Source organism: Carassius gibelio, chromosome B3 (assembly GCF_023724105.1).
Source record: "Carassius gibelio isolate Cgi1373 ecotype wild population from Czech Republic chromosome B3, carGib1.2-hapl.c, whole genome shotgun sequence".
NCBI classification, from domain to species: Eukaryota; Metazoa; Chordata; class Actinopteri; order Cypriniformes; family Cyprinidae; genus Carassius; species Carassius gibelio.
Genome location: NC_068398.1, coordinates 1,848,822 through 1,874,911, shown reverse-complemented (window position 1 = coordinate 1,874,911; position 26,090 = coordinate 1,848,822). Strand labels below are relative to the sequence as shown.

The 26,090-nt window shown below is 40.3% G+C and overlaps 3 protein-coding genes and 3 long non-coding RNA genes across 9 annotated transcripts in view; 3 read left to right on the top strand and 3 right to left on the bottom strand.

Moving 5' to 3' along the window:
* The window catches only part of LOC127952173 (zinc finger protein 93-like), a 119,894-nt gene that overhangs the window by 72,972 nt on the left and 20,832 nt on the right, over positions 1-26,090 (top strand). Inside the window, exon 5 of one of the 2 annotated variants that reach the window (XR_008152838.1) lies at positions 5,319-5,681. The exons of the other annotated variant lie outside the window; for it this stretch is intronic. The gene's annotated coding sequence lies outside the window, so the exon portion shown is untranslated. Of the gene's footprint in view, positions 1-5,318; positions 5,682-26,090 lie in introns of those variants that run through there. 2 annotated transcript variants of the gene reach the window in all.
* LOC127952186 (zinc finger protein 665-like) overlaps positions 1-26,090 on the top strand; it is a 117,132-nt gene that overhangs the window by 72,902 nt on the left and 18,140 nt on the right. The window contains exon 1 of one of the 3 annotated variants that reach the window (XM_052550585.1): positions 7,931-8,090. The exons of the other annotated variants lie outside the window; for them this stretch is intronic. The gene's annotated coding sequence lies outside the window, so the exon portion shown is untranslated. Of the gene's footprint in view, positions 1-7,930; positions 8,091-26,090 lie in introns of those variants that run through there. 3 annotated transcript variants of the gene reach the window in all.
* LOC127952220 (protein krueppel-like) lies at positions 4,004-5,681 on the top strand. The gene has a single exon (XM_052550638.1). The coding sequence runs from the start codon at positions 4,156-4,158 to the stop codon at positions 4,591-4,593; it is 438 nt and encodes a 145-aa protein (XP_052406598.1). The 5' UTR covers positions 4,004-4,155; the 3' UTR covers positions 4,594-5,681.
* On the bottom strand, positions 10,876-12,989 carry LOC127952226 (uncharacterized). Its single transcript, XR_008152848.1, has 3 exons — positions 12,067-12,989; positions 11,911-11,980; positions 10,876-11,216 (listed from the first exon to the last, which is right to left on the bottom strand). It is a non-coding gene; the product is annotated as an uncharacterized LOC127952226 (long non-coding RNA).
* LOC127952225 (uncharacterized) lies at positions 19,110-20,443 on the bottom strand. The gene is made up of 3 exons (XR_008152847.1): positions 20,280-20,443; positions 20,124-20,193; positions 19,110-19,429 (listed from the first exon to the last, which is right to left on the bottom strand). It is a non-coding gene; the product is annotated as an uncharacterized LOC127952225 (long non-coding RNA).
* On the bottom strand, positions 20,943-23,721 carry LOC127952252 (uncharacterized). The gene is made up of 2 exons (XR_008152880.1): positions 23,432-23,721; positions 20,943-21,233 (listed from the first exon to the last, which is right to left on the bottom strand). It is a non-coding gene; the product is annotated as an uncharacterized LOC127952252 (long non-coding RNA).

Below are 26,090 nucleotides of genomic sequence, written 5' to 3'. Positions count from 1 at the left end.
ACCCAGGAACTTGGTGCTGCTCACTCTCTCCACAGTCGCACTGTTGATGGTCAGAGGAACGTGCTGAGTGTGTGCTCTCCTGAAGTCTACAACAATCTCCTTTGTCTTCTCCACATTCAGAGACAGATTGTTGTCACTGCACCACTTGGCCAGGCGGCTCACCTCACTCCTGTAATTTGTCTCATCTTTGTTGCTAATGAGACCCACCACAGTCGTGTCATCCGCAAACTTAATGAAGAGGTTGGAGCTGTGTGACGGTGTGCAGTCATGGGTCAGCAGAGTGAAGAGGAGGGTGCTCAGCACACATCCTTGGGGGGCCCCAGTGTTCATTGTGTTGGTGCTGGATGTGTTACTGCCGACCCGTACTGCCTGAGGTCTTCCAGTCAGAAAGTCCAACAGCCAGTTGCACAGCGAAGTGTTGAGCCCCAGCTGAATCAGTTTGTAGATGAGCTGTTGAGGGATGATAGTGTTGAATGCTGAACTGAAGTCTATGAACAACATTCTGACATAAGAGTCCTTTTTTTCCAGATGGATGAGTGCCGAGTGGACGGCAGTGGAGATGGCATCATCGGTCGACCGGTTGGACCGATATGCAAACTGGAAGGGGTCCAGGGAGGGGGGGAGGGCAGACTTGATGTGGTGCATGACTAGCCGTTCAAAGCACTTCATGAGAATGGGGGTAAGTGCAACAGGACGGTAGTCATTGAAGCAGGATGGAGATGGCTTCTTTGGGACTGGGATGATGGTAGTGGTTTTAAAGCATGTGGGAACAACAGCCTGACTCAGTGATATGTTGAAAATGTCTGTGAAGACATCAGTGAGTTCTGCTGCACAGTCTCTCAGTACACGCCCTGGGATGTTGTCAGGACCCGGAGCTTTGCGTGCATTGATCCTGCTGAAGGATCTCCTCACGCTGTCTGGGGTCAGCGTCATCACCTGGTCACCGGGAGGAGGTGGAGTCTTCTGTGCAGTGGTGCTGTTTTGTTGCTCAAAGCGAGCGAAGAAGGTGTTCAGCTCGTTCAGCAGAGAGATGTTGTTGTCACAGGTCCGGGGTGGGGGCTTGTAGTCCGTAATGGTCTGTATCCCCTGCCACAGGTTCCTAGTGTCTCTGCTGTCACTGAATTGATGAGCTATCCTCCTGGAGTGCTGTTTCTTAGCCTCTCTGATGCCACGGGACAGGTTGGCCCTAGCTGTTCTCAGGCCCACCTCATCTCCAGCTCTGAAGGCAGCATTCCGTGTCTTCAGGAGTCTGTAGACCTCCCCTGTCATCCATGGCTTCTGGTTGGCCCGGACAGTGATGGTTTTTGTGACTGTTACATCATCAATACACTTATTGATGTAGGCAGTGACAGTCAGTGGTGTTATTGCATGTGGCAGCCTGTTTAAACATGTCCCAGTCAGTTGTATTGAAGCAGTCCTGAAGAACATCTGATGATCCTTCTGGCCACACTTTAATCTGTTTGTAAACTGGTTTGGCGACTTTAATGAGTGGTCTGTATGCAGGCATTAGCGTAACAGTGATGTGGTCTGAAGCTCCGAGGTGGGGGAGGGGGAGGGCTTTGTAAGCTCCTCTCTGTGTGGTGTAAACAAAGTCCAAAATGTTATTACCTCGTGTTGGAAAGTTGATGTGCTGGTGTATTTTTGGAAACACACTCTTAAGGTCAGCATGGTTGAAATCCCCAGCTATGATGAGAAAAGCATCGGGGTGTGCTGTCTGCTGCTCACTGATGTGCTGGTACAGTTCATTTAGTGCGTCGTTCCTGTTGCAGCTGTTGTTTGGGGGAATGTAAACTGAAATGAGCAGTATAGCAGTATATTCCCTCGGCAGATAGAACGGCCGGCACTTAATAATCATAAACTCCACCAGGGGTGAGCAGTGTTTGCAGATCACAACAGTATCGCGGCACCACGCGTCATTGATGTAAACACAAAGCCCGCCGCCGCGGGTTTATCCTCCCGCAACGAGAGCTCTGTCCGCTCTATAGCACGTCAGCTGGTCGAGCTGAATAGCGCCATCTGGAACGCTGTTGCTGAGCCATGTTTCCGTGAACACAAAAACACAACAGTCTCTTACAGTCCTCTGAGTTGAGCGTAATAATCGGATGTAGTCCAGTTTATTATCCAACGAGCGTAGGTTAGCCAGTATGATGGTGGGGACAGATGGCTTGTGTGGGTTAGCCGTTAGCCTAGCCCGGATACCTCCGCGCTTCCCCCTCTTACTATGCTTGTGGCGCCTCCGCTGTGGGCGAGATGCAGTAGTGGGGGTCGGTGATGGTGAAGGCCTCCGTAGCAGATCAAGATCCCGCAGCTGTTCTGCGTGCGCGGAGTTTAACTGTAAAAATGCGGTCCTGCCGACATCGATCAGAAACTCGCGACTGTATTTGCGCTTACAGACAGGTAGACGCGAAGACAACGTACAAAAACACTGCGACTCACAAGACAAAAAACACGAAAACACCGTTCTGTCGGGACAGAGAGAAGCCGCTGCGTGTGGACGCGCCACCATCTTGATACAGTGTTCTGCTTATGAGCTTTGCCTGTTTTGCACCAGACATACCGCTGATCCATGGGTCCAAAAAGTTGCAGTTTGGTCACATCACTCCATATAACATTCCTCCAGAGCTCCACAGGTCTACACAAATAAATGTTATCAAGTTAAAGTTGTCCTTTGTTCTTCTTGATCAAGAGTGGTATTCTACAAGATGTCTCAACATGAAGGCCATACTTGTCTAGTGATCTTCTTACACAATGCTTTGAAATGGTTTTCCTCCTTTCATCGGGTCATCTTGCAAGTCTTTGGCTGTACATTGCAGGTTTTTCTCAGTTGCTCTGATAAAACGTTTTATGATATTGTGCTTTTTCTTCAACACCCTCAAAGTTTTTCTGGTAAAACACACTTTAAACTTAGGGAATACGGCTGAGAGCTGTGTCTCTTGGAAATCTTCATATAGCCTTAGCCTTTCTAAAGTACTATGATATTTATTCTCTTTAGCTTTCATGACATCTCTGTTGACATTTTTGCTACTCAACTTAAGCACATGCATGGGCCAAACTGTATGTGTAACAGCTCAAGCTAATTCTGTTTTTAATAGAGTTTCTAAAAGCTTAATTGTGTTTTGAGACTGTTTTATTCCCCACCATGCAAATAAGTGATTTAAAAACAGCAATGTTGAATCGGGGTTGAATAATTATGACACAGCAGTATTATAAAAAAATCTTATAACTCAAAAATATTACATTATATATTGACAATATCACTTTTAATATGCCAGTGAACTGTTATAGATGCAATTTTTATTTTATCCTGGATCTTCAGAAAGGCTTGTATTTGTAAAGTACTGCAGTCTCTGGGGGGTTGAGTAATTTTGATTGCAACAGTAAATTCAAATCCTAGTAGTCATAAAAAGGTCTAGAAAGTCTTAAATTTGACTGAATAAACCCTGCAGAAACCCTGTTTATAATTTTCAGTTTTATGTCCTTTTAGTGTTTTTTTTTTTAAACAAGTTAATGAAAATATATATGATTTTTACTTTTGTTTCAGAGCTGATTGAACATAATGAGGAGAGAGAAGAATTGAGTGAATCTGAGAAGAAAAATCATGTCAGATACGGAGAAAAAACCCATACAGAAAGATTTAAAGAAAAGGAAGAAGAAGAAATCTTTCCCCTGCACTCAGTGTGGAAAGAGTTTCACAAGCAAAGCTCTTCTCAAGGGACACATGAACATCCGCACTGGAGAGAAACCGTTCACTTGTGATCAGTGCGGGAGGAGTTTCACAAGTAAAGCTCTTCTCAAGCTACACATGAGAGTTCATACTGGAGAGAAACCGTTCACTTGTAATCTGTGCGGGAAGAGTTTCACATGGTCATCAAACCTTATGACACACATGAACATCCACACTGGAGAGAAACCACACACATGTGATCAATGCGGGAAGAGTTTCTCACAATCATCATCTCTTAAGGTACACATGAACATCCACACTGGAGAGAAACCACACACATGTGATCAATGCGGGAAAACATTTTTGTGGTCTTCAAACCTGACAAAACACCTGAAACTTCATGCGAAGGAGAAGCCACATTCATGTCATTTGTGTGGAAAGAGTTTTCGATTAAAACAATATTTGATATGATTTGATATATATTACATGAGATGATCCACACTGGAGAGAAACCTTACAAGTGTTCACACTGTGAAAAGAGATTCAGTGTGTCATCACATCTAAAAAGACATGAGAGGATCCACACTGGAGAGAAACCTTACAAGTGTTCACACTGTGAAAAGAGATTCAGTGTGTCATCACATCTAAAAAGACATGAGAGGATCCACACTGGAGAGAAACCTTATAAGTGTTCACACTGTGATGACAGATTCAGTCGATCAGAATACCTGAAAACACACGAGAGGATCCACACTGGAGAGAAACCTTACAAGTGTTCACACTGTGACAGGAGATTCAGTGTGTCATCACATCTAAAAAGACATGAGAGGATCCACACTGGAGAGAAACCGTATCACTGCACTGCATGTGGGAAGTGTTTCAAACATTCATCTTCTCTACTCAATCATACAAAAAACAAACACAGTTAGTAGATCATTTTCAGATCTGATGCTGCTTCCTCACCAAATGTGACACAATAATGGATCAAGCTGTGAAATATCATCTGGATAAATCTGTCATTACCAGTGACAAGACAAAGAAACATTATCTGAAGTTTTCTCAGTGAATAAAGTTCATCTTCAAAACCAGCAGATTCAACTGAGATTCAGATCAACTCAAAGATAAATTTTCTCCCCAAAGAACAATGTCACAAAGGTTTATTATTGTACATCATTTTGCTTCATGATATAAATGATATCCCATGGGGCGGGTTACGGAAAATTTCTTATCTCAGGTCTCAACTTAAGATGTATGTTAAATTAGGATTTGTTTCAAATTCGTATTACAGAAGCAAATCTTAACTTGATTTAGTATTATTATCCTATCTTATAAAGTCGTATCTTATCTCTAGTTAGGAAACACTGTGCGAGCTGCTGATGAGGGAAACAGAATAACAGAAGCTACTTCAATTTGGCAAAGAAAAGTAAAGGCATTAGTCAATGGAAGAGCCTTTTCTGAAGTAGCTTTTGTCCTGAATGTTGTCCTAAGTGAAACGATCATGGTTATCAATCAGATTAGATAATATTTTAAAGTTAGAGTCCTCCCTCTCACTACCTTTCCCCATAGGAGACACCCATAATGCCCATAAAAGACTCTTCTCTAGTTAATTCATAGGGAAAAAACACTTTCTCTGAAAGAACACGCATATCGCCAGGTCACTGTGTATATTATTACTGTTCTCGTATATTGTCTTTTGTATTGTATACTGTTTTATGCATGCATTATGATAGATCACTAGTTAAAATAACCTCATCTATACCATGTTTGGTCTCTTTGAATTTGTGTTTTGATGATCTAATTGAGAGTGTACATATGTTGATACCTACACTACATGATAATGCTCTGAGAATCTTTAGTAGTTTTGCATCAACACCCAATGCCATTAAATATACAAAATACCATGCTGCGACGACAGTCGTAAACTTTCCCTCCGAAAGTGTAGATCTCTATTGGTTAAGAAATGTGTTAGACTAGTTTGTGTTAGTGTTTAGTTAATAAAACTCTTGTGCACAGATTACATGAGTTTCTGATTGTGTCACTGCTTGTGAATAATGTCCCTTTTACGAAATGATTTAGCTATATGCTCTAAAACATTCATTCTGTAAGAAACTTATATTCTGTGGCCATGGAAATATAATTTTTTGGAGTTACGAAATCATACTGAATGTTTGCTGGACGAACAGATTAGTTGATGGGAATTAAATTCTGCTACATTTACTACTGGCATCTGATATACATAATGTTAAATATTCATAATTAATTGTAATTATTTATATGCATTTCTTTATTGAGTTAATTTGCTACAAAACCTTACCGATACGCATTCCCACTTGAAGTCAGTAGATAGAGAGATATGAGTTATTGTTGATTAAATGTAACCTTTTTTTATTAATACATTGCTATTAATTCATAATACATTGAAGAGGGGAGGGAGACTCATCACATAGTAATGAAAATGTTAAACTTTCTTACTTAAAACACAGTCTATTACTTAATACAGACTAAACATGCTCACACACACAGATACACATTATGTCGTAGATACAGATTTTTTTTTTAATAACTTGCAGGTAATAAAATGCTTACTGGAAGTGTCCTGTTTATCATATTTTTCAGGTTTAAATTTAATCATGATGTTGCATAATTGACAAGACTAAAATGTCTGAAAAATGTTTACCCTTCATAACTATTACAGTGTCAGTTTCTGTCCAGTCTCCATAAAATGTTGGATGATTGGTTAGAATCATGTAATGCTTTACAAAGTTCTGTGACGTTTTGGGTTTTGTTTTAAGATTTATAGACATTTGGGTTCAGTAGTTAAAGACCATATTATGAAATGGCCCTGTCGTAACAGTCCAAATGCGAATGTTTAAAATTTTTTGATAATTATTGATCTAGAGAGTCCAGAGAATTGTACTGCACTGATTTGATTTATTAATAATTGAAGATGCTGAGATCTTGAGATCTGTTTGTATTTCATGTTCAGTTGCTGCAAGTCATTTGGCTTTATTCATTTATTTAGTTATTTAGTGAACCTCTAAAAAAAAAAGTGTTTGTTAAAGTTTAAATTAAGTTTTTGTACTTTATTAAAATTAGGATTTCTTATTTATATTTTACAGTTTTTGGTTTTGCAGCTGTTGCTTCCACTCATTAAACTCATTGTTTTTAAACATTTTTCTTTCTTTTTTAACTGTTTCAGTAATGGAGCCAGTTGCACCGTCTGGTTGGGATTTCCTAAATTATTATCGCCATTATTTTGTGGATTTTTACACGTAATTTAAGAAAACAGAAAAATATTCTATGAATAAGGTATATTATTTCAGATATGAAACATAAGCCCCTTACACACTGCCATTCCGGCAAATACAGGGGTAAAGTGTTCCTGTAATTGTTCCCTGGTCGCTAGATTTGGCACTTTCACACTGCCAGTGATGACCCGGTATATGTGCGTGCTTTCACACACAACCCTTGAAGATCCCGTAACGACACGTGACATCAGCGCGTGACGTGTAATGTACCAGTCGACAACGCTTGTCACGTTATACTTTAACTGAAGCAAGCAAACGATCTCAGCGTCAGCGAGGAAAGTGAGGAACTAACTGATCTCTGCTTCATTACAGTTTGCACATATGTTTTCGTCGCGAATCAAAACAGCCGGTAAAAGAGTCGCGCGATAACGCGCGTCATCACTTCGACACGGAATTAGATCTGGCTTTTGTTCACACAGCGCTCGTTCCGGATCGATTACCGCAATGTTACTATGTCCCCGACCCGGGTTCGATTCGGTAATCAATTCCGGGACGTGGTTGCTTTCACACAGAAGGCGACCAGGTAATGTTACGGGAATATTGCGGGTCCGACGTGCAGTGTGAAAGGGGCTATATTGAGTTATTAATTTGTGTTGAAAACGGTGAAGCAAGAGGCATTAGGTCTCTTTGTAGAGCTTTAAAAGCTAAAATCATTAAAGGATTATTTCTGACAACTGATACCCTCTGATCACTTAGAAATGTATGCAATGTAAAAACAATAATAAATACATGACTTTAATAAACCTGTCTAATTCTCTTACTCTTTCACTGTGTATAACAAAGAATTTATTCGTACGGGGGAAACTATTCAGATCTTTACCGTGTTTCAATAGTTTCTTGTATTTCGTGTAAATACAGTGTATCTGAAATAATAAAGTGTAAATGAGAAGTTAAAGTTATAAATGCGCGAGCGTCCAGCAGAAGGCGCCAGATCTGCTCAAGCGCTCACTGATGACGCTTCCGCTTCCGGTTCCGGAGTAACGGACACACAGTTCAAATCAACGGAACTGAATTCGTGAATATTTATAGCCTCGCGGGGATTTAGTCTGCAGTTTAATTCACAGAGCTGGAGCATTTGTGATTGACCCGCGTGATATGACGAGTTTGAACACAGTCACGTGAGTGCTCTTGATAATATTCAGACACAGATGTTGTTACATTTTTTTTAGTGAAGAATTACTTTATTATATATAGGTTAGGACTCTCTTGCGTTCTGGTTTTGTATGAATATTTTATTTGTTTTATTTAGTTGATCAGTTTTATTAGATGTTTTACATGAATATCCATGATAACTCACTTTGAGAGGCTGGTATGGCTTGTAAATCTTCTCTGTAAGTTATTTGTTCCTCTGTTTCTGGTTTGTCATCTTCAGACTACTAAAGGTGAAAAAAAATATGGTTGCCTGTGTTAGACTGCACACTGTAAATAGTTTGGTAAAACAATTCTAGATTAGTGCAAATTTAAGGAGCATCATCAGTTGTGCATGAATCACATTGCAAACAGGTATTCAAAATATTTGAGCGTTTAACTGTGAAGATCAAGCCATCCTCCTATGTGTGAACATTAGACTATTAAATAAAATTAAACAGTACAGATGGAATATAACACTAATATAAGAAACAGAAAATTTAAAATGCACTTAATACAGAAGTAGAAGTAAAGAGGGAAAACATATGTGCTAGCTATTTAAATGAAGTACAGATATTATTTACAAGTGTGCAATTTTACAAAGGTAACATTTTTGGATGAAAAATCAAAAAGATAAATGATGCAGATTTATTTTCACAATTGCTTTTGCTCATATTGCGCAAATATTAGTGAAGGGCACTGTAAATAAATAAATCAATAAGATGTATAAAAAATAAATGAGTAAATTTATTGTTATTCTTTAATTTGTATTCACTATATCTAAAAATAAGTACATAAATGGAAAAGTAAAAAAAAAAAAAATCAGGATTTAATATTATAACTGTTGTATCCAATAGATCCCATAAATGATGTGCACTCTCCAAATCAAACTCAAGAAACTGACACGAGTGCTTTAACTGTGCAAGGTCTGCAAAGACAAGACAAATACTTTAAGAAAGAGAAGAAGAAGGGAAAACACAGAAGAAAGAAGAACAAGACAGAAACTATTTAGAAATAGTCTCCAATTTAAAAGATCAGATTAATAATATAAAGAAGAGATTAATAAGATGATTGTATTTAGTGATTTTCGTTGTGAATCAGAATCTGTTGAGGTCTTAAACTCAGAAAGGCCTCAGCTCCGTCTTTAAGTGAGAAAGGTGTTTCTACATCCTGTGAGCCAGAAAAAAAAAACTGATATTTCTCTGAGAATTAGAGAAGCTGCTTCTATATTTTGTGTTGCAATGCAGGCTGTTAAGAGTGACCTCTCTCATTTTGAGAGATATAAAACTTTTTCCACTTTTGACATAATTTATAGCGATACATAAGTAGCCTGCTGTAGTGTGATTGATATTCTATATTTTTATTTTCAATTTTTCATATAGGATTTTCTGTATTTTCCCAGTGTTGTATTTGCACAGGTGTTGGCCTTAAGAATTTTCTCTGTGTATATGACTCAATCTTCTGTCAGCATTCCTCTAACAGAGGAAGACTATGAGCAGTTAGAGCTAGTCTTTCCTACTTCTTTAGTAGTTTCCTTTCCTCTGTTTTCTTCTCTTGCACCTTCCTAGTGTTTTGTGCTTGTGAAACCTCAGACGTGAGAGTGAGAACCCCAGGGATCTTTATAAGAGAATCTCTTTTACTTGTTACAGACAATTCATTCCTCTTTGAGTAAAGGTTTAATTTAATTCGTAACAGACAGCTTTAATCTTTAAATGCACTTGGTGACACTTTCAGATGGTCTGGTGAGCATGATGTTTCTGTTATTTGCTTCCTGGTCTCATGGCATAAACGTACCTGGGTCAAACACTAGAGACAGTAAAACTCAGACACCTTTTATTCCCTTTTAACACAAATATACAGGGTTTTGATTAATAAAGCCTAATTTTTGGACAATTACTTGAAGAATATCATGTTATGACTTCAAACCATATTAATATGCTGAGAGATTTAAAAACTGATGCAATTCAAATCTGCAAAAAGTAAGTTGAAATGACACAGTTGCATCACCAAATGTGTTTTATATCAATTTTGCATTTAACAATATCGAGTAGGTTTAGGGTTGGGTTTGGTGAAGGGCACATTTCAAACGTGATAGAGCATTAACTTTTACCCACTGTCTGGTAATACGGAATATTAATATTTCATATTATTGTATTGTGTTTTACTATAATCGCCATCATTCTTTTTTTGACATGCTTTGGTCCCAGACAGCTACATAGTGAAACGTAACAGATAGACACATATAACTTAATAATAATAATAATTTATTACAGATGTGACAGAGCATTACTTCAGTAGTCCAAATGACGATGCATTGCAGTTGCAGTCCTCTCTGGTAGAATATAATAGTAGTGTGAGGAGCGGGACATAATTTAAGTTGTTAAACGCTGAAAATACTATCCCGATCAACTCCGTCAAGTAGTGTTTTGCACGGTGCACTGATACTTCAAAAGTATTGCGATTCTTGGAAATTAAAAACGTCACGATTCCTAAATTTATTAGTATTGATACTTCAAAGAATGACTGTGTAACCCTTATTACGAGGTAGTAATAACGTACATAGATTTAATAGTCTAAAGTAGTCATAGAGGTTATCATAAATACGATTTGGACCAGAATCAGAAGACGCTAAATTGTTAAGAGCCTGAGAATTGAAGATCAATTAAAAAAGGAATACCACACCAGAATGACAATTTAGACAAACCTGTATTAAATTCACAGGGTGAAACATACATACAAGCAAAAACACATTTATGAAAAATAACAAACTAAAATAATAAAGTGCGCACAAAAAACAAAAGAAAACCCTCTCGTATCAGAATCGTTGAGCTCAGTTCGTCCTCGGTTCGTTTTGCCTTGGTTGACAAAAGTTCAGTTTCACCGTTGGGGCCCTTTTTTTAACTCTGAGTTAGTTTTTGTCCTACCACAACGAAGATGAAGAGGATGATCCAGGCAGTTCGTCTAAAGTCAGAGTCACAAACACGGTTGGCTCGCCACCCAGCCACCCGGACTGGGAATCTATGAATCTCTGGGAGAACGTCTGGAACGTGTGGATCTGTATCACTCCGTGGAAAGGATCTCTGCACGATGTTTCCAACTCTTTACCAAAACCTGACCTATAAATAAGGCCAAATCATTTCTTTCAATTACCATTCAGTGAATAAATGGACTGCTACAGGCTTCTACAAAATACAATGAAATAATATGTCAGTACACCTATAATGCAGTATAAAAATCTTTCTCTCGTTGTACAACAGCTCTTATGTTTTCTTCTCAGGTATCAAAACCATATAAATTTCTCTCTAGTATCAAAATTAAATTTACATAAATTACATCCTCCATAAAGACACATTTCAAAATCAAGTTTTATGAAACCTTACGGTAGTAACATTAACAGTATGAAGAATAAAACTGCATAAATTGCATGTAAACATTAATCAAATTGTATCACTTTAAATTAGAGGCATTAAGGCGTTAGTGTGCTTATTTATCCCCCTCTGCACCGGTAACAGTGGAAAGAATGCACTAAAAATTATTACCTCTTTAAGCTTCAGTGACCACAATTAAATCTACAATTTTTAACATCATTATTTAACAAACTAACTATTTATCAACAGTATGAAAAGTTAACATTTCTTTATGGTTTCAAACACATTAACCAGTATTTCGCTAGCCTATTGTGGCTAATTACCTTATTAACATATGCACACTGCAGGCTTTACACCTTACACTTTTAGCTTTACACAATGAGCACCTTTGCCTGGCCTGTTAGCATGAATATTAGCGATCTCAGACAGATAAACAACTCACCATTTTAACGGAATTCACTGCTTTTAGCTCCGTGATAACAGTGGATTCAGGCACAGCTTTCGTTTACACTCTATATTACAATAAGGTATAGTTAGTATAATCGATAATGATTACAGAACTTGTTTAATTAACTTTATATTGTTTCGTTCATCTTACCAAGCAGATAACGCAGCCTTCTATGCTCAAATGCAAGCGCCAAAAGAACGTGCAGTGACACAAAACTAGAGGCGTAACTGTAACGGAGCCTAGCTGGCAGCTGATTGGTCAGTTCAGTACCTCATAAAATTCACCCATTGGCTCACTCACAAGTCCATCAAAGAATCAAAATGAAAGTTAACCCTTCCGTGACTAGGTTAGACAGCTAAATAGGGTTTCTCATTATAAAACCTGGCTACACTCTCCCCCTTTGAACTCATGTACGTCCCTGTACATGGCAATGGTTGAACTGTTTGTATCTCAGGGTACAGGACAGAAGGATATGAGTTCTCACCCTCACTTAAGATGTCAGCCACAGCTGTGGTTAACCCCTGAAAGAATGATTTAACAATTGTGACAAAGGGGTTTCCGAGTTCAGTATAGTCAAGTCTCTTTGACGGCTGACGGTTTCTCTCTGATCTCCTGACTGTTGTATCCTTTATTTCCTCTTCTGGTTCTTTACGGTTCATCTCCTTTCCACTCTCTAACATGTCAGAGAACACTGGAAGCTGCTCAATTTGGATGTCATCATCAGGTAAGTTTTGTTCCTCCACAGGGTTTTTACTAGCAGGTAAGTTACTTTCGGTCATAACGATTTCATCCACTTGTTCATCAAGCATGACTCTTTCGGTAAGTAGGTCCTCAGTGTCGTAGTGGTGACAGTTAGGGTCATTAAGTGTGAGAGGACTGTTTGAGGCACCATTGGACATATCAGGTGGCTTGTTAATCTCAGGAGTGCAATCAACATTTTGAGCATTTACAGGACTCTCAACAGGACAATTGCTTGGAGGTTCAGTATGCTGTTTATCCTGCACAGTAGACATAGGTGGATCAGGCTGCACTAGACGGTCATGGACTGTGGGAAACTGAGCATTTTGGGGTTCTCGGAAATAGTAAGCAGGAATGATTTCATCTTCATCGTCTGAGAAATTATTTTCATCCACAGTAGGATTTGCACAGGTTGCTGGTCTGCGCCTTGTGGGCTGCTGGTCAGGCGCCTTGTTGACCTCTGTAGACAAGTAACCACACGGAAGGAGTAAGTCCCTATGCAGTGTTCTCAAAGGACCATCCTGATTTTCAGGTTTGACTGTATAGACGGGCAGGGTACCTGCTCTCCTCACCACCACATGGACAATTGACTCCCACTTGTCTGAAATCTTATGTTTTCCTCGAATGTGAACGTTTCTGACCAATACTCGGTCTCCAGCTTCCAAGTCCGAAGCAGTCACATGCCTGTCATACCTCACTTTGTTCTTGCGTGCTGTCTTTGCAGCATTTTCAATTGCTATCTTGTAGCTGTCTTCAAGTCGTGACTTAAGGTTTTGCACATACTCTGCGTGTGATGTTTGCTGACCCCCTTGCACTGGCAATCCAAACGCCAAATCAACCGGCAGACGAGGCTGACGTCCGAACATCAGTTCATATGGTGTGAATCCTGTCACCTCATTCCTGGTGCAATTATAAGCGTGGACCAGAGGTTTTACAAAATCACGCCAACGAGATTTTTCTGGGCTTTCAAGAGTACCTAGCATGTTTAGTAGGGTGCGATTAAATCGCTCAACGGGGTTGCCCCTAGGGTGGTATGGGGTTGTTCTTACTTTATGTATGCCGGCCACTCGACAGAGTTCTTTTATCGTGCGGGACTCGAAATCACGTCCCTGATCGCTGTGTAACTTTTCTGGCATTCCATAGTTCACCATAAAGTTTTCCCACAGATACTTTGCCACTGTGCGGGCCTTTTGGTTAGGTGTTGGTATGGCAACCGCAAACTTAGTAAAGTGATCTGTAATCACCAGTATGTCTTTGGTCCCACTTTTGTCAGGTTCAAGAGAGAGGAAGTCCATACAGAGGAGCTCAAGGGGTCTGGTGGTGTTAATGTTGACCAAAGGCGCAGCTCTCTCAGGTAGCGCCTTCCTCCTTACACACCTGCCACATGTTTTGACTTTTCTCTCCACATCCAAAGCCATTTTTGGCCAAAAGAATCTGGTCCTTACAAGATCCAGTGTGCGATCAACCCCCATATGACCCATGTGATTGTGTAGGCTGGTCAACACTGTGTCACGAAGTTCAGCTGGGAGTACAAGCTGATAAAAGGTCTGAGAGCCCACTTGGCGCCTCCGGTACAAGATGTTATTACGGAGTTCAAGGCGATTTAACTCCCTCAACAACAGTGGAAGCTCAGTGAGTTCATGTCGCAAGGTTGGGGGTGGTTTTTCTCCCTGCTCGATCTGGGAAATGACATGCTTTATACTTTGATCAGCTCTTTGTTTACTCACAAGCTCTGTCTCAGTTAAGTGGGTGATAACTGGCAACCCACCAAGGTCATCTTCTTGCCCATAACTGTCAGGCACAGCAGTAGGTGAGATGGCAAGAGTTTCAACTAAGGCAACACCGTCTGTACTGACACTGTAAATGAGCTGTCTCTCACAGATTGCTTGCACAACAGCTTGATCTACTGCATCTATATTTTCTGGATCAGAGAGGTGACCCTGAGTAAACTGTCTTATGCGCTCTCTCTCTTTTTGAGATTTAAGATCATCAGCCAGCTCCCCATGAGGCCTGCGGGACAGTCCATCTGCATCGCCATTTTGCTTTCCTGGACGATAGAGAAGTTTGAATGAGAAAGTGGACAGTGCTGCCAGCCACCTATAGCTTGTCGCATCAAGTTTTGCTGAGGTCAGTATGTATGTCAGCGGATTGCTGTCAGTAACAACGGTGAAGTGGTTGCCGTAGAGATAATCACTGAACTTTTCTGTCACTGACCACTTGAGTGCTAAAAATTCCAACTTGTGTGCTGGATAGCGGCTCTCACTCCTTGACAACCCTCTGCTTGCATAGCCTATGACTCGACACTGACCCTCCTGTTCCTGATACAAAACAGCACCGAGTCCAGTGGTGCTTGCATCGGTGTGGAGTACATAGGGCTTCTGGGGATCAGCAAAACCTAACACAGGGGCGGAGGTAAGGCTCTCAATCACCAGGTCAAATGCCTGCTGGCAAGCGGGTGTCCAGCGACTCCCAAAGACCTCCTTTGGGTTGCGGTACTGACCTGCTTTCTCATCTGACTTTAATTTCCTGTGAGAAGGTGGGTAACCAGAGGTTAGATTGTGGAGGGGCTTAACGATGTTGGAGTAGCCCTTAACAAACCTCCGATAGTACCCAGCAAACCCAAGAAAAGATCTCAGCTCTCGCAGGTTTTTTGGGACTGGCCAAGTCTTAAGAGCAGCAATCTTCTCTGGATCAGTCTCGACTCCATTCCTGGAAACTACATGCCCAAGATAACGGACTGACGTCTGGAAGAAGACACACTTTTCAGGTGATAATTTCAACCCGAACTCTCTGAGGCGTGTGAGCACCTTCACCAGCCTTGCTTCATGCTCCTCTAGAGTCTTTGAGAACACAATCAAGTCGTCAATAAAGACTAGCACATCCTTTAAATGCATGTCCCCCATGCACTTTTCCATTAGTCTTTGGAATGTGCTCGGTGCATTAGTCACTCCCTGAGGCATTCGGTTAAATTCCCAGAACCCAAGTGGGCACACGAATGCGGTCTTGGGTTTGTCTGCTTCCTCAACTTCGATTTGGTAATAACCAGACTTTAAATCAAGGACGGAGAACCACTGGGAACCACTGAGCGCTGAGAATGTGTCTTCCAGCTTTGGAAGAGAGTATGCATCTTTTATGGTCTGGAGATTCAGACGCCTGTAGTCTATGCACAACCGGACTTGGCCATTCTTTTTCCTGACCACTACTATCGGTGACGAAAACGGTGACTCAGACTCTCTGATGACTCCTGCATCAAGAAGCTCCTGAATGTGTTTGCGAACAGCTTCGATGTCTTGTGGGTGTATTGGTCTTGCACGCTGTTTAAAAGGAGTTTCATCTGAGAGTTTTATGTTGTGTGCCACCTTATCCGTTCTGCCAAAATCCAAGTCATGTTGTGCAAACACGTCGGGCATGTTGTTGAGCTGCTGAGTGATGCGTTCTCTCCATTCAGATGGAATTGGGGACTCACTGAAATTGAAGTTTAAGTTGTGCTTATTGTTTGACTGAGCCTCTGGTGATTTTGGGAGGGGTTCTGATTGTTTTACTACACTGTGCTCCTGTAACAAGATGCTCTGGTAAGCACTTATCTCTGCAATCGCACATTTAGCAGGAATGACTATATCATGGTCAGACTCATTACTGATGACTACTGGTAGCTTATAGGGCCGCTGCTGGGGAATGTCGACTAAGCTAGCGGTTACTAACAAGCCACCCGGCAAGGAGGGTAATGATGGCTGCTCAATGACTACAGACTTCTCATTCTGCAAACAATAAGCTAAAGCAACTCCCTCAACTACTACAGTTTCACCCGCTGGAATGACTTTAGAACTTCTACCTTGCAATGTTACTACACTGGGTTGACTGTTGTTGGTCTGTTTTTGTCTAAGCTCAAGACATTTAAGAACTGCTCTATAGCCATGTGGGATTGGTTGATGGCGTGTCAATCCGGCTTCGAAGTACATGTCATACAGTACATCCAGCGTATTGGTGCCTATAAGCACAAGAGACTGTGAAGTGGCTCGAATGTCAGGAACAACCAAAGCGAGTGTATTAACATCCATTGACACTCCAATAAACTCTTTTGGAAAAGTTACAGTCATTTCTATGTAACCCAAGTAGGGTACGGACTGTCCATTCGCTCCTTCCACCTCCAAGAGATCATGTAGTGGCTTAATATCCTGCTCTGGAAAGTGCTGTTCATAAAATGACCGGGGGACTGTTGTTACTTGGGAACCCGTATCTAGTAGGCAGCTGACTTCTTCACCCTTTATGTGGACTTTAGCTGTACTCTTGGTACCAACCAACCCCTTAGGGAGTTTAAAAGGGTGGTTCTTACTTGAGTGTTTTAGATTAGCACATACTTCAGCCTTGTCTTCACCATTTACGTCTGAGGGACGTTGTTGACTCTCTTCAGTCCCTGTTTGTCCCCCAACAGGAACTGCTAGTCGTTTAAAGGTAAGTTGAGACTGTTTTGTGCGTCCCACAATTGCTGCTTCTCCTCTAACTTTTTTTTCTTTTCAGCTACTAAAGCAGAGTTTGCCCTGTCTGTGCAAACTGGGGCAATGTGCCCATCCTCCCCACAGTTAAAGCAGTACCAAGGCCTGGGTCTGTTAGTCTGCTTTTTCTTTGTCTGTTTTAGCATGTCTGTGTCAACACGATCAAGTTTTTGTACTCTGCCTGGACTTTTCCCTGCTGCTCCCCTGTTATCAGCCCCCTTTGTCTTTTTCTGTGCCATCAAATAGGTTAATTGGCTTTGTAAACTGGCTACTTGCCTCCCAAGATCCTCAATAACACTGAGACTGACCTCTGACTTCTCTCTTGACTCTGCACAGGCCCACGCACTTTGGAGCTGAAGCTGGCCACGTTGCCTGGTGGTGCCAATGTGTTTTTTCATGCGACTAGCTTTTGCTAACTGTCGGTCTTCTTCTGTTCTTAGTAACAGCAGGAGGTCAGCAAATGAAGGGGGGTTGCTTTTCTTCTGCTCAAGTTGCAGGCAAGAAAGTAGAGAATTGTCCCAGCATCCTCTACAGAACTGTTTGAGTAGGTGTTTATCTACATCGGCCGGTGCAGCCCCACCCCTTCTCACAGCTAGGTTCAATGCTAATTGCAATCGATGAAGATAAGTGGAGGGTTTCTCACCCGGGTCTTGAAGGGTGTTCATAAACTGTGCAAAAAGTTCTTCCCCATCCTCAACAGTACCAAAGGCTGAGTCCAAGAGCTGCAGGTAAGCGATGGGGGGTGATCCAGGCCGTAGCCCTTTGACAACATCTGCTGCAGGCGAAAGTAGACATTCGAGTATTCTTCTTGAGATCTGAAGATGGGACATGCTAGGATCATTTAAAAGCAGTTCGATGTGTGAGCGCCAAGTGTCGTAATCAGCTTCGTTACTGGGTCTAGGAACTTTTCCAGAAAAAGAACGAAGCCTTACAGGAGATTGCAAGTGTGGGCTAACACCTTCACTCCTCACAATATGCTCAACCACCACCTTCTGTATCTCTGCTGGGTTTATGTCACTCACTGAAAGGGACGGAGCTTTCCCTCCATTAGTGAACAGGACTGAATCAGTGGCATTTAAGCGATTTCCTTCCCGTGGGGCATTCAAGAGTGAGACTAGGGGCTGTTGATCTTCAGGGGTAGGGGGTTGAAGTGTCACAACTGGGGTCTCGACATGTGAAGGGGAGACATCTATACCTACGGGTTTCATAGCTTCAATATCTTCACCAATCTGAGACATCATCTCTTTCAACACCTCCCCATAGTCTTTTCCACTTAGCTTGGCTAAGCCCTTTAACTCAGCTAGATACGTTTTTGTAGCATTACTGCCAATCTGCGTAGTGTACACACTGCTTAATGCTTTTACAACATATTTAGCACATGGATCACCCTGCACTGTGTGTGTGAATGGCAAAAGTGGCTCTAAGTTCACTAAAGCTGAACCGCTCGAAAACTCAATGATCAGGTTTTGGTAAAATTCTGATTTAGAATCATCAACGAGAATGGCTACTTCGATGGAACCGTACTCCCTAAGGAAGTCAACGACTTGCTCATCCTGATCTGCTACCTGTGTTACCCCACTAACGATCACTGAATTTGGAATTTTAACACCTGACTTCTGTATGAAATCCATTTTGCGTATTCTTTCAATATTGATATTCAATGTCTCTGGCTCCTGGCTGGCTCGCCAATAATGTAACCCTTATTACGAGGTAGTAATAACGTACATAGATTTAATAGTCTAAAGTAGTCATAGAGGTTATCATAAATACGATTTGGACCAGAATCAGAAGACGCTAAATTGTTAAGAGCCTGAGAATTGAAGATCAATTAAAAAAGGAATACCACACCAGAATGACAATCTAGACAAACCTGTATTAAATTCACAGGGTGAAACATACATACAAGCAAAAACACATTTATGAAAAATAACAAACTAAAATAATAAAGTGCGCACAAAAAACAAAAGAAAACCCTCTCGTATCAGAATCGTTGAGCTCAGTTCGTCCTCGGTTCGTTTTGCCTTGGTTGACAAAAGTTCAGTTTCACCGTTGGGGCCCTTTTTTTAACTCTGAGTTAGTTTTTGTCCTACCACAACGAAGATGAAGAGGATGATCCAGGCAGTTCGTCTAAAGTCAGAGTCACAAACACGGTTGGCTCGCCACCCAGCCACCCGGACTGGGAATCTATGAATCTCTGGGAGAACGTCTGGAACGTGTGGATCTGTATCACTCCGTGGAAAGGATCTCTGCACGATGTTTCCAACTCTTTACCAAAACCTGACCTATAAATAAGGCCAAATCATTTCTTTCAATTACCATTCAGTGAATAAATGGACTGCTACAGGCTTCTACAAAATAAAATGAAATAATATTTCAGTACACCTATAATGCAGTATAAAAATCTTTCTCTCGTTGTACAACAGCTCTTATGTTTTCTTCTCAGGTATCAAAACCATATAAATTTCTCTCTAGTATCAAAATTAAATTTACATAAATTACATCCTCCATAAAGACACATTTCAAAATCAAGTTTTATGAAACCTTACGGTAGTAACATTAACAGTATGAAGAATAAAACTGCATAAATTGCATGTAAACATTAATCAAATTGTATCACTTTAAATTAGAGGCATTAAGGCGTTAGTGTGCTTATTTATCCCCCTCTGCACCGGTAACAGTGGAAAGAATGCACTAAAAATTATTACCTCTTTAAGCTTCAGTGACCACAATTAAATCTACAATTTTTAACATCATTATTTAACAAACTAACTATTTATCAACAGTATGAAAAGTTAACATTTCTTTATGGTTTCAAACACATTAACCAGTATTTCGCTAGCCTATTGTGGCTAATTACCTTATTAACATATGCACACTGCAGGCTTTACACCTTACACTTTTAGCTTTACACAATGAGCACCTTTGCCTGGCCTGTTAGCATGAATATTAGCGATCTCAGACAGATAAACAACTCACCATTTTAACGGAATTCACTGCTTTTAGCTCCGTGATAACAGTGGATTCAGGCACAGCTTTCGTTTACACTCTATATTACAATAAGGTATAGTTAGTATAATCGATAATGATTACAGAACTTGTTTAATTAACTTTATATTGTTTCGTTCATCTTACCAAGCAGATAACGCAGCCTTCTATGCTCAAATGCAAGCGCCAAAAGAACGTGCAGTGACACAAAACTAGAGGCGTAACTGTAACGGAGCCTAGCTGGCAGCTGATTGGTCAGTTCAGTACCTCATAAAATTCACCCATTGGCTCACTCACAAGTCCATCAAAGAATCAAAATGAAAGTTAACCCTTCCGTGACTAGGTTAGACAGCTAAATAGGGTTTCTCATTATAAAACCTGGCTACAACTGCGTTCCAGATTTGTAAGAGACATATTTTATGTTGGTGTGTGCAACGCACGCTTCCAGTGCCTCCCTACCCAGATAGCCACTAGACGCTGTAACGGAACAGGGCCGCAACCGCAAAACGATAGAGACGGGTCTGGCATGCATCCGCCTCACGGACTCGTTCCTGAGTCCAAACGCACATCGGGCCGAAGCCGTTTCTGGTCTGTTTTTAGGGGTTGTTGCGGATATGTGCCAGCGCCGATCCAGCGCTGCCTGATCATCCCGTTACAGATACGTAACGGGTGCGTGAAACGATTCCGCCTACCGGAGCTGTGCCGGATGTGTTACGAATCCGCTTAAATCACCACTGGATTGACCTTTTGCCTTATTTTCGGCATTTTTGTCATACTAAAACAACATGAACAAAGTTAACAAACACAGAATTAATGACCACGAATTCATATTTTAATTATAAAAAACGAACAACAAAGGCATGAACAAAGTCAACAATTAACACAAAACACAGTCAACAACATACGCATAATTAATGGATAAAAAGAAACGCACAGGCTATAAACACAACGTGGAAGAAAAAAAAACATGCACTTAAACAAATTCACTATAGGTGCTGTGGCAGCTGTTGCTGCTCCTGCTGCTGACGCGCCAGTCTCTCCTCGCGCCCTCCTCTCCTGTCCGCCGAAAGGGCAAACCACCTTATAGCACAGCTTCAGCACCTGGAAAACAGCATTACTGATTAGGTTTAATGAGACATTTGGATCAGTGCTGGTCCTACATGACGACAAAACAGGCAGACGTATATTGCATTTGCTCAAAATGAAGATATGCCCATCCTTCTCGGCCTACTTCTATAACAATTTGTGCATTATTTGATGGAACTGTAATAAAATAATAGCCTAATAATAAAAAAAAAACTGGTCATGTAAAACTGAATAAGACAAATGAACTATGTCCATTGAGGTTAAGACGTAGCCCCAATTAGGCCTGGTAATAAAAAGAATAAGAAGAATAAACAGAAGGCATTATTGTTGGTGTATGATGTTTTACGAAGACGTCAAAACTGGAAGAATTGAATCAAAAGAAATCTGCGGGAAGGATCGATTGTCATCCTCTTTTATGTCGTTTATCCTCGTACTTCTTAGCGAGTAAAAGTAGGCTACTTCACTCATCTCCCTATTTCTAGGGCTGTTACTTTTGTGAAAAAATCATTTTCGATTTTTAAGACATAAGTGTTTATTGAATCGATTTTCCATGTCTAAAAAAAGACGTTTCCTTTTTCAACATCGAATAACGGACGAACGTAAAGAGAGCGCTGGAAACGCACAAGTCAGCAATATTTCTTATTTATTGGCATGAAGTTTCGTGCAGAATAACAGCAACAGGAGTGCAACATTCTCAAAAAAAAAATATATATATATATACTGCCATAACAAATGAAAAACATCGCTGCAGGCTTCAACCGGCTGCATTTATAATTTAGGCAATTCAGAAATCTCCAAGATTATTTTAAATAATGATTCAATCCATTTCAAACAAGTTAAAAAATGAAATTTGGACTTGAGAAACAAGCCATGTGTGTTTTTTTTTTTTTTATTGAACGAAGTTTTTTACTCGTCTGGACATCGCTAAGACTAACTTTTAAAATTCAGCACATTAGCGCAAATATATGCTATGATATTAAAAAGTTGATTCGGTTATCCTATAATTGGTCTATTCTGTAGAGGTGGGCAGATCGATACTAATATCGATAATATCGATACCAACGTTGGTATCGGTATTGATCGATACCAACGGGAAAATATCGATACTTAAGTTTCAGTTTCTCTCGTTTTGCGACCTGGCCGTGTTTGTCAAAATGCTGCTGCTGTCACAGAGCAGAGCAAGCTCTCAAGAGTGCTGCTCGTGCTCGACACTGCTCTCCGCCCCGTCTCCTGTGTTGTACCGTCACGTGACTCACCACTAGCGCTACCACCAGCAGTCAGGCGCGCGCACCGCTCAGCCGCGCTTTTCTAACAGCAGTCAGTCAGAGGCGGAGAGAAAGAGGAGCGTTGTATGGCTGTATTTTCAGGCCGATCTACCCTTTTTGTGTTAGCTGTGAAAGTGATACTAGTTTCTATATTTAAACTACACATAGATGTGCACCAGACTTAATTATTTTTATTATTTATTATTTTATCAATAGCTGATTCTCCAAGAGCAGTGGATATTACAAGGCGCCTATCAGAAATGATTGTGAAGGACCTGCAGCCTCTTTCCATAGTGGAAGATGTCGGCTTCAGGAATTTTGTACAAGGAGAACTTGTTTTACATTGTGAAGTAAAACTTTGTGACTTTGTTTTAGAAAAAAAAATCCTGAAAAGAAGTGCACTAAAGAGGAGAATTTTTTTTTATTAACATGCTACTTGAAAAGAGAATTTGTTTTTACATTTTTTTTTTTATATTTGTGAAGTAATAATTTTGTAACTTTGTTTTTTTAAATAAAACAGAAGTAACCAAAAGTTGTTTCTGAACAAAAGCTTTTGTAGTACTGATTAATAACCCAAAATGCAAATCACAAAAACAATTAAAAGTCATGAAAATTCATTTAGATTTAGGTTGAAGACGCATCCACCTTAATTATTAAAAAGTATTGGTATTGGTATCGGTATCGGCGATACTGGCCCTGTATTACTTGGTATCGGATCGATACCAAATCTAGCGGTATCGCACACCTCTACTATTCTGTGCTACACTCATAGCGCTATAGCAGATGCGGCTTTAACATAACACAGACTGGTGCGCAAATAACAGCCTGTAACTGCTATCTACCAAGCAAACAGCATTTCACTTGCACGTTTAAGTAATAGACAGTAAATTAGAATAAACGCATAAAAATAGATGTACATAATAAACACAAAGACACATAAAAACTTACGTGTGGTAGCCTAGCTGGTCAGATAAATCTCCGTTGACAGCTTGGTTTGATGATATGTTTTATTATTTTTTGGCGCTTCTGACTGAAGTCCGTAGTACGGATGTGGACCGTATCTGCAAGACGACAGTCAAGCGAGACCCAACGTTCACTTGGCACTTTTGGCGCTGTCGTAAAACGGACCTAAAACGGAGCTCAAACGGACCAGTGCTGTAACGGATCTTATAGCATCACAAAATGTTGCTGTATAGTTTTTAAACACTGATAATATTGCTCAGCTTAAAGACAATGCATTTATCTCATGCTCTAGATAAACAGCTTGAAAATGTTTATTCCACGGAGTTCTTCACACAGTTTGAGATAAGTATTTCGGATGTGGTCCACATCAGGGAACGTTAGTCTCTGACAGTCTATGGTCAAAACAGTGTTGGCTCAAATCCGTTTTGCAGATATGGGCCAGAGCAGTTTTTAGCCCTTTTTTAAATGCATTCGGCTCAGATATGTATCACAGATTCGGGCCACACCAGTGTAGCCTATGTGAAAACAGTATCGGCTCAGATTCATATTGCAGATCTGGACCAAATCAGTATCAGACACAGCTAATGTCTTTCGGTTACCTATGGGAAAAGTGATCTGGGCCAGATCTGTAAAATTATATAAATACTGAACTGATGACAGTTAGAATGTTTAAGCTGAAACCTCTATCTGGCACGGATCTGGTTCACAATCAGAAAACGTCTCTAAGATAGAAACGGAGGCAAGGGGCTTAAAACGGATCCGGGCCAAATGTAATTGCTATCTGGGTATGGACGTCTGTGTTTTTTATCCTCATGCAAGCAGCAAAAAAGCACTACAGCGATTTGTTTGGTCAGACAGTTCATATATAATATTCATATTAATCGGGGATTAAACGTGGAGTTATGTTCTGTATGCTAAATATGAGTGTATCTGCACAGCACCTATAACTGCGCTTTGTATCTGCTGATTGCTGATCGAGATTTACATGCTTGGCTCACTGACCCTGTATGCTCATTCATTACGTTCATTAACGAGATGTATCAGTTCATTCAACTCATTCACGAATGAGAAGATCTCTCGATCTCGTTCGAGTGAAGGGCGGATTCGTTCACTACATTCAACAAAATCACATGCTCCGTCACATCTAGAGTAACTCTTTGACGTTTCATCCTGTCATCCTGGACGAATCCGCCCTTCAATGAACGAGATCGAGAGATCTTCTCATTCGTGAATGAGTTCACAGAACTGTTCAGGAGCTGCGCATGCGCTGCTAATAGCGCTGTGCTCGCGCGCTGCTGTGGAGGGAGGAGCTTCAGTGAACGAGAAATATGAGTCTAGTAGCAACGTACCTTCCGTGATGTCCCGATCTGCGGGTCGGGGTGGGTAAAGTAATGTTACTTTATTAGCAGGCTGGGGCGGGCCAAATAATTTCATTAAAGCGGGACCCACGGGTTGGAAAAAAACCCGACCTGCGCATCACTAGGCTGCATGAGCGAGCACAAATTTTACTGTGGCCGCCGGTCCATGACTGTAGAAAAAGATGACGCTAAATAAAGATGACGCTCATTAAAGCTCACTGGCTGAGTTTTCTCCTCTGAAAGAAAAGGTTGCACAACTGACAGTCACAGAATAAGTTACAATATCTGAGATATTGCTGCTAAATTTTATTTGTTTTTAGTTTTTTACTTGAATGCCATTGCTTTAATTGAAAATCTTTTGACATTTAATCTTCTGAGTTCAGAAACATTGTTTAATATAATCGCCGTTCATATTTTTATTCAAAGTTCAGAATCAAGATAAATTTATTACTCTTATGTTTCTTATTATAACTGAGATAATGCTGCTAAATTTATTCTTTCTTTACCTTAGATGTCATTGCTCTTTTATTTTTTATATTTTGATATTTCATATTTTGTTCAAATGTTTAACTGCTGTTCATGTGTTCATTTATTACTGTGTTATATGATTAGAATGTTGTCCCGGTTTTAAAATAAAATCACAATTCTTGACTAGGTATCGGTATCGAAACAATAATTTTGGTATCGTGACAACACTACTGTCAAGGCACGCATTCAAAACACGCTATCTCTGACGAAATCGTTGATATCGTTGCCATAAAACTTGTTGTAAAACTTCTTAACGGCACCCATAGTAAACCAAATAGATATTAGATGATAACGGTTAAATTATCTCTCTCTCTTTTCATGTAAGGATTCTAACATTATTTGTACCAAGTATAATAATATAAAATGTAATTAAATTATATTTAAGTGCGGTTTAATGCACTTGATTGATTTGCTTAATTTTTAAATGATAATGTCTCATTCTGTTTTGACTTTCCATTTCACAGACTTCATTTTTAACAATACTACACTTCATTAAAATGTCTGTGATCATTTAACCATTATCATGCAACATTGTATTTATCTTGTTTATCGAGGGTCACACAATATGGTGCCAGATCTTAGCCTGATTTGGGCCACATATCACTCGACTGATTTGGGCCAAACTCCTCCAACCAACATTCAGCCTTTTTACCAAACGATGCTGATTTTTTAAGCACCAAAAAAAAAAAAACGCCCATACCCCGAAAGGACTTCACCTCTATTTATCTATTTGTAGTGGATCTACTAATATCAGTCTG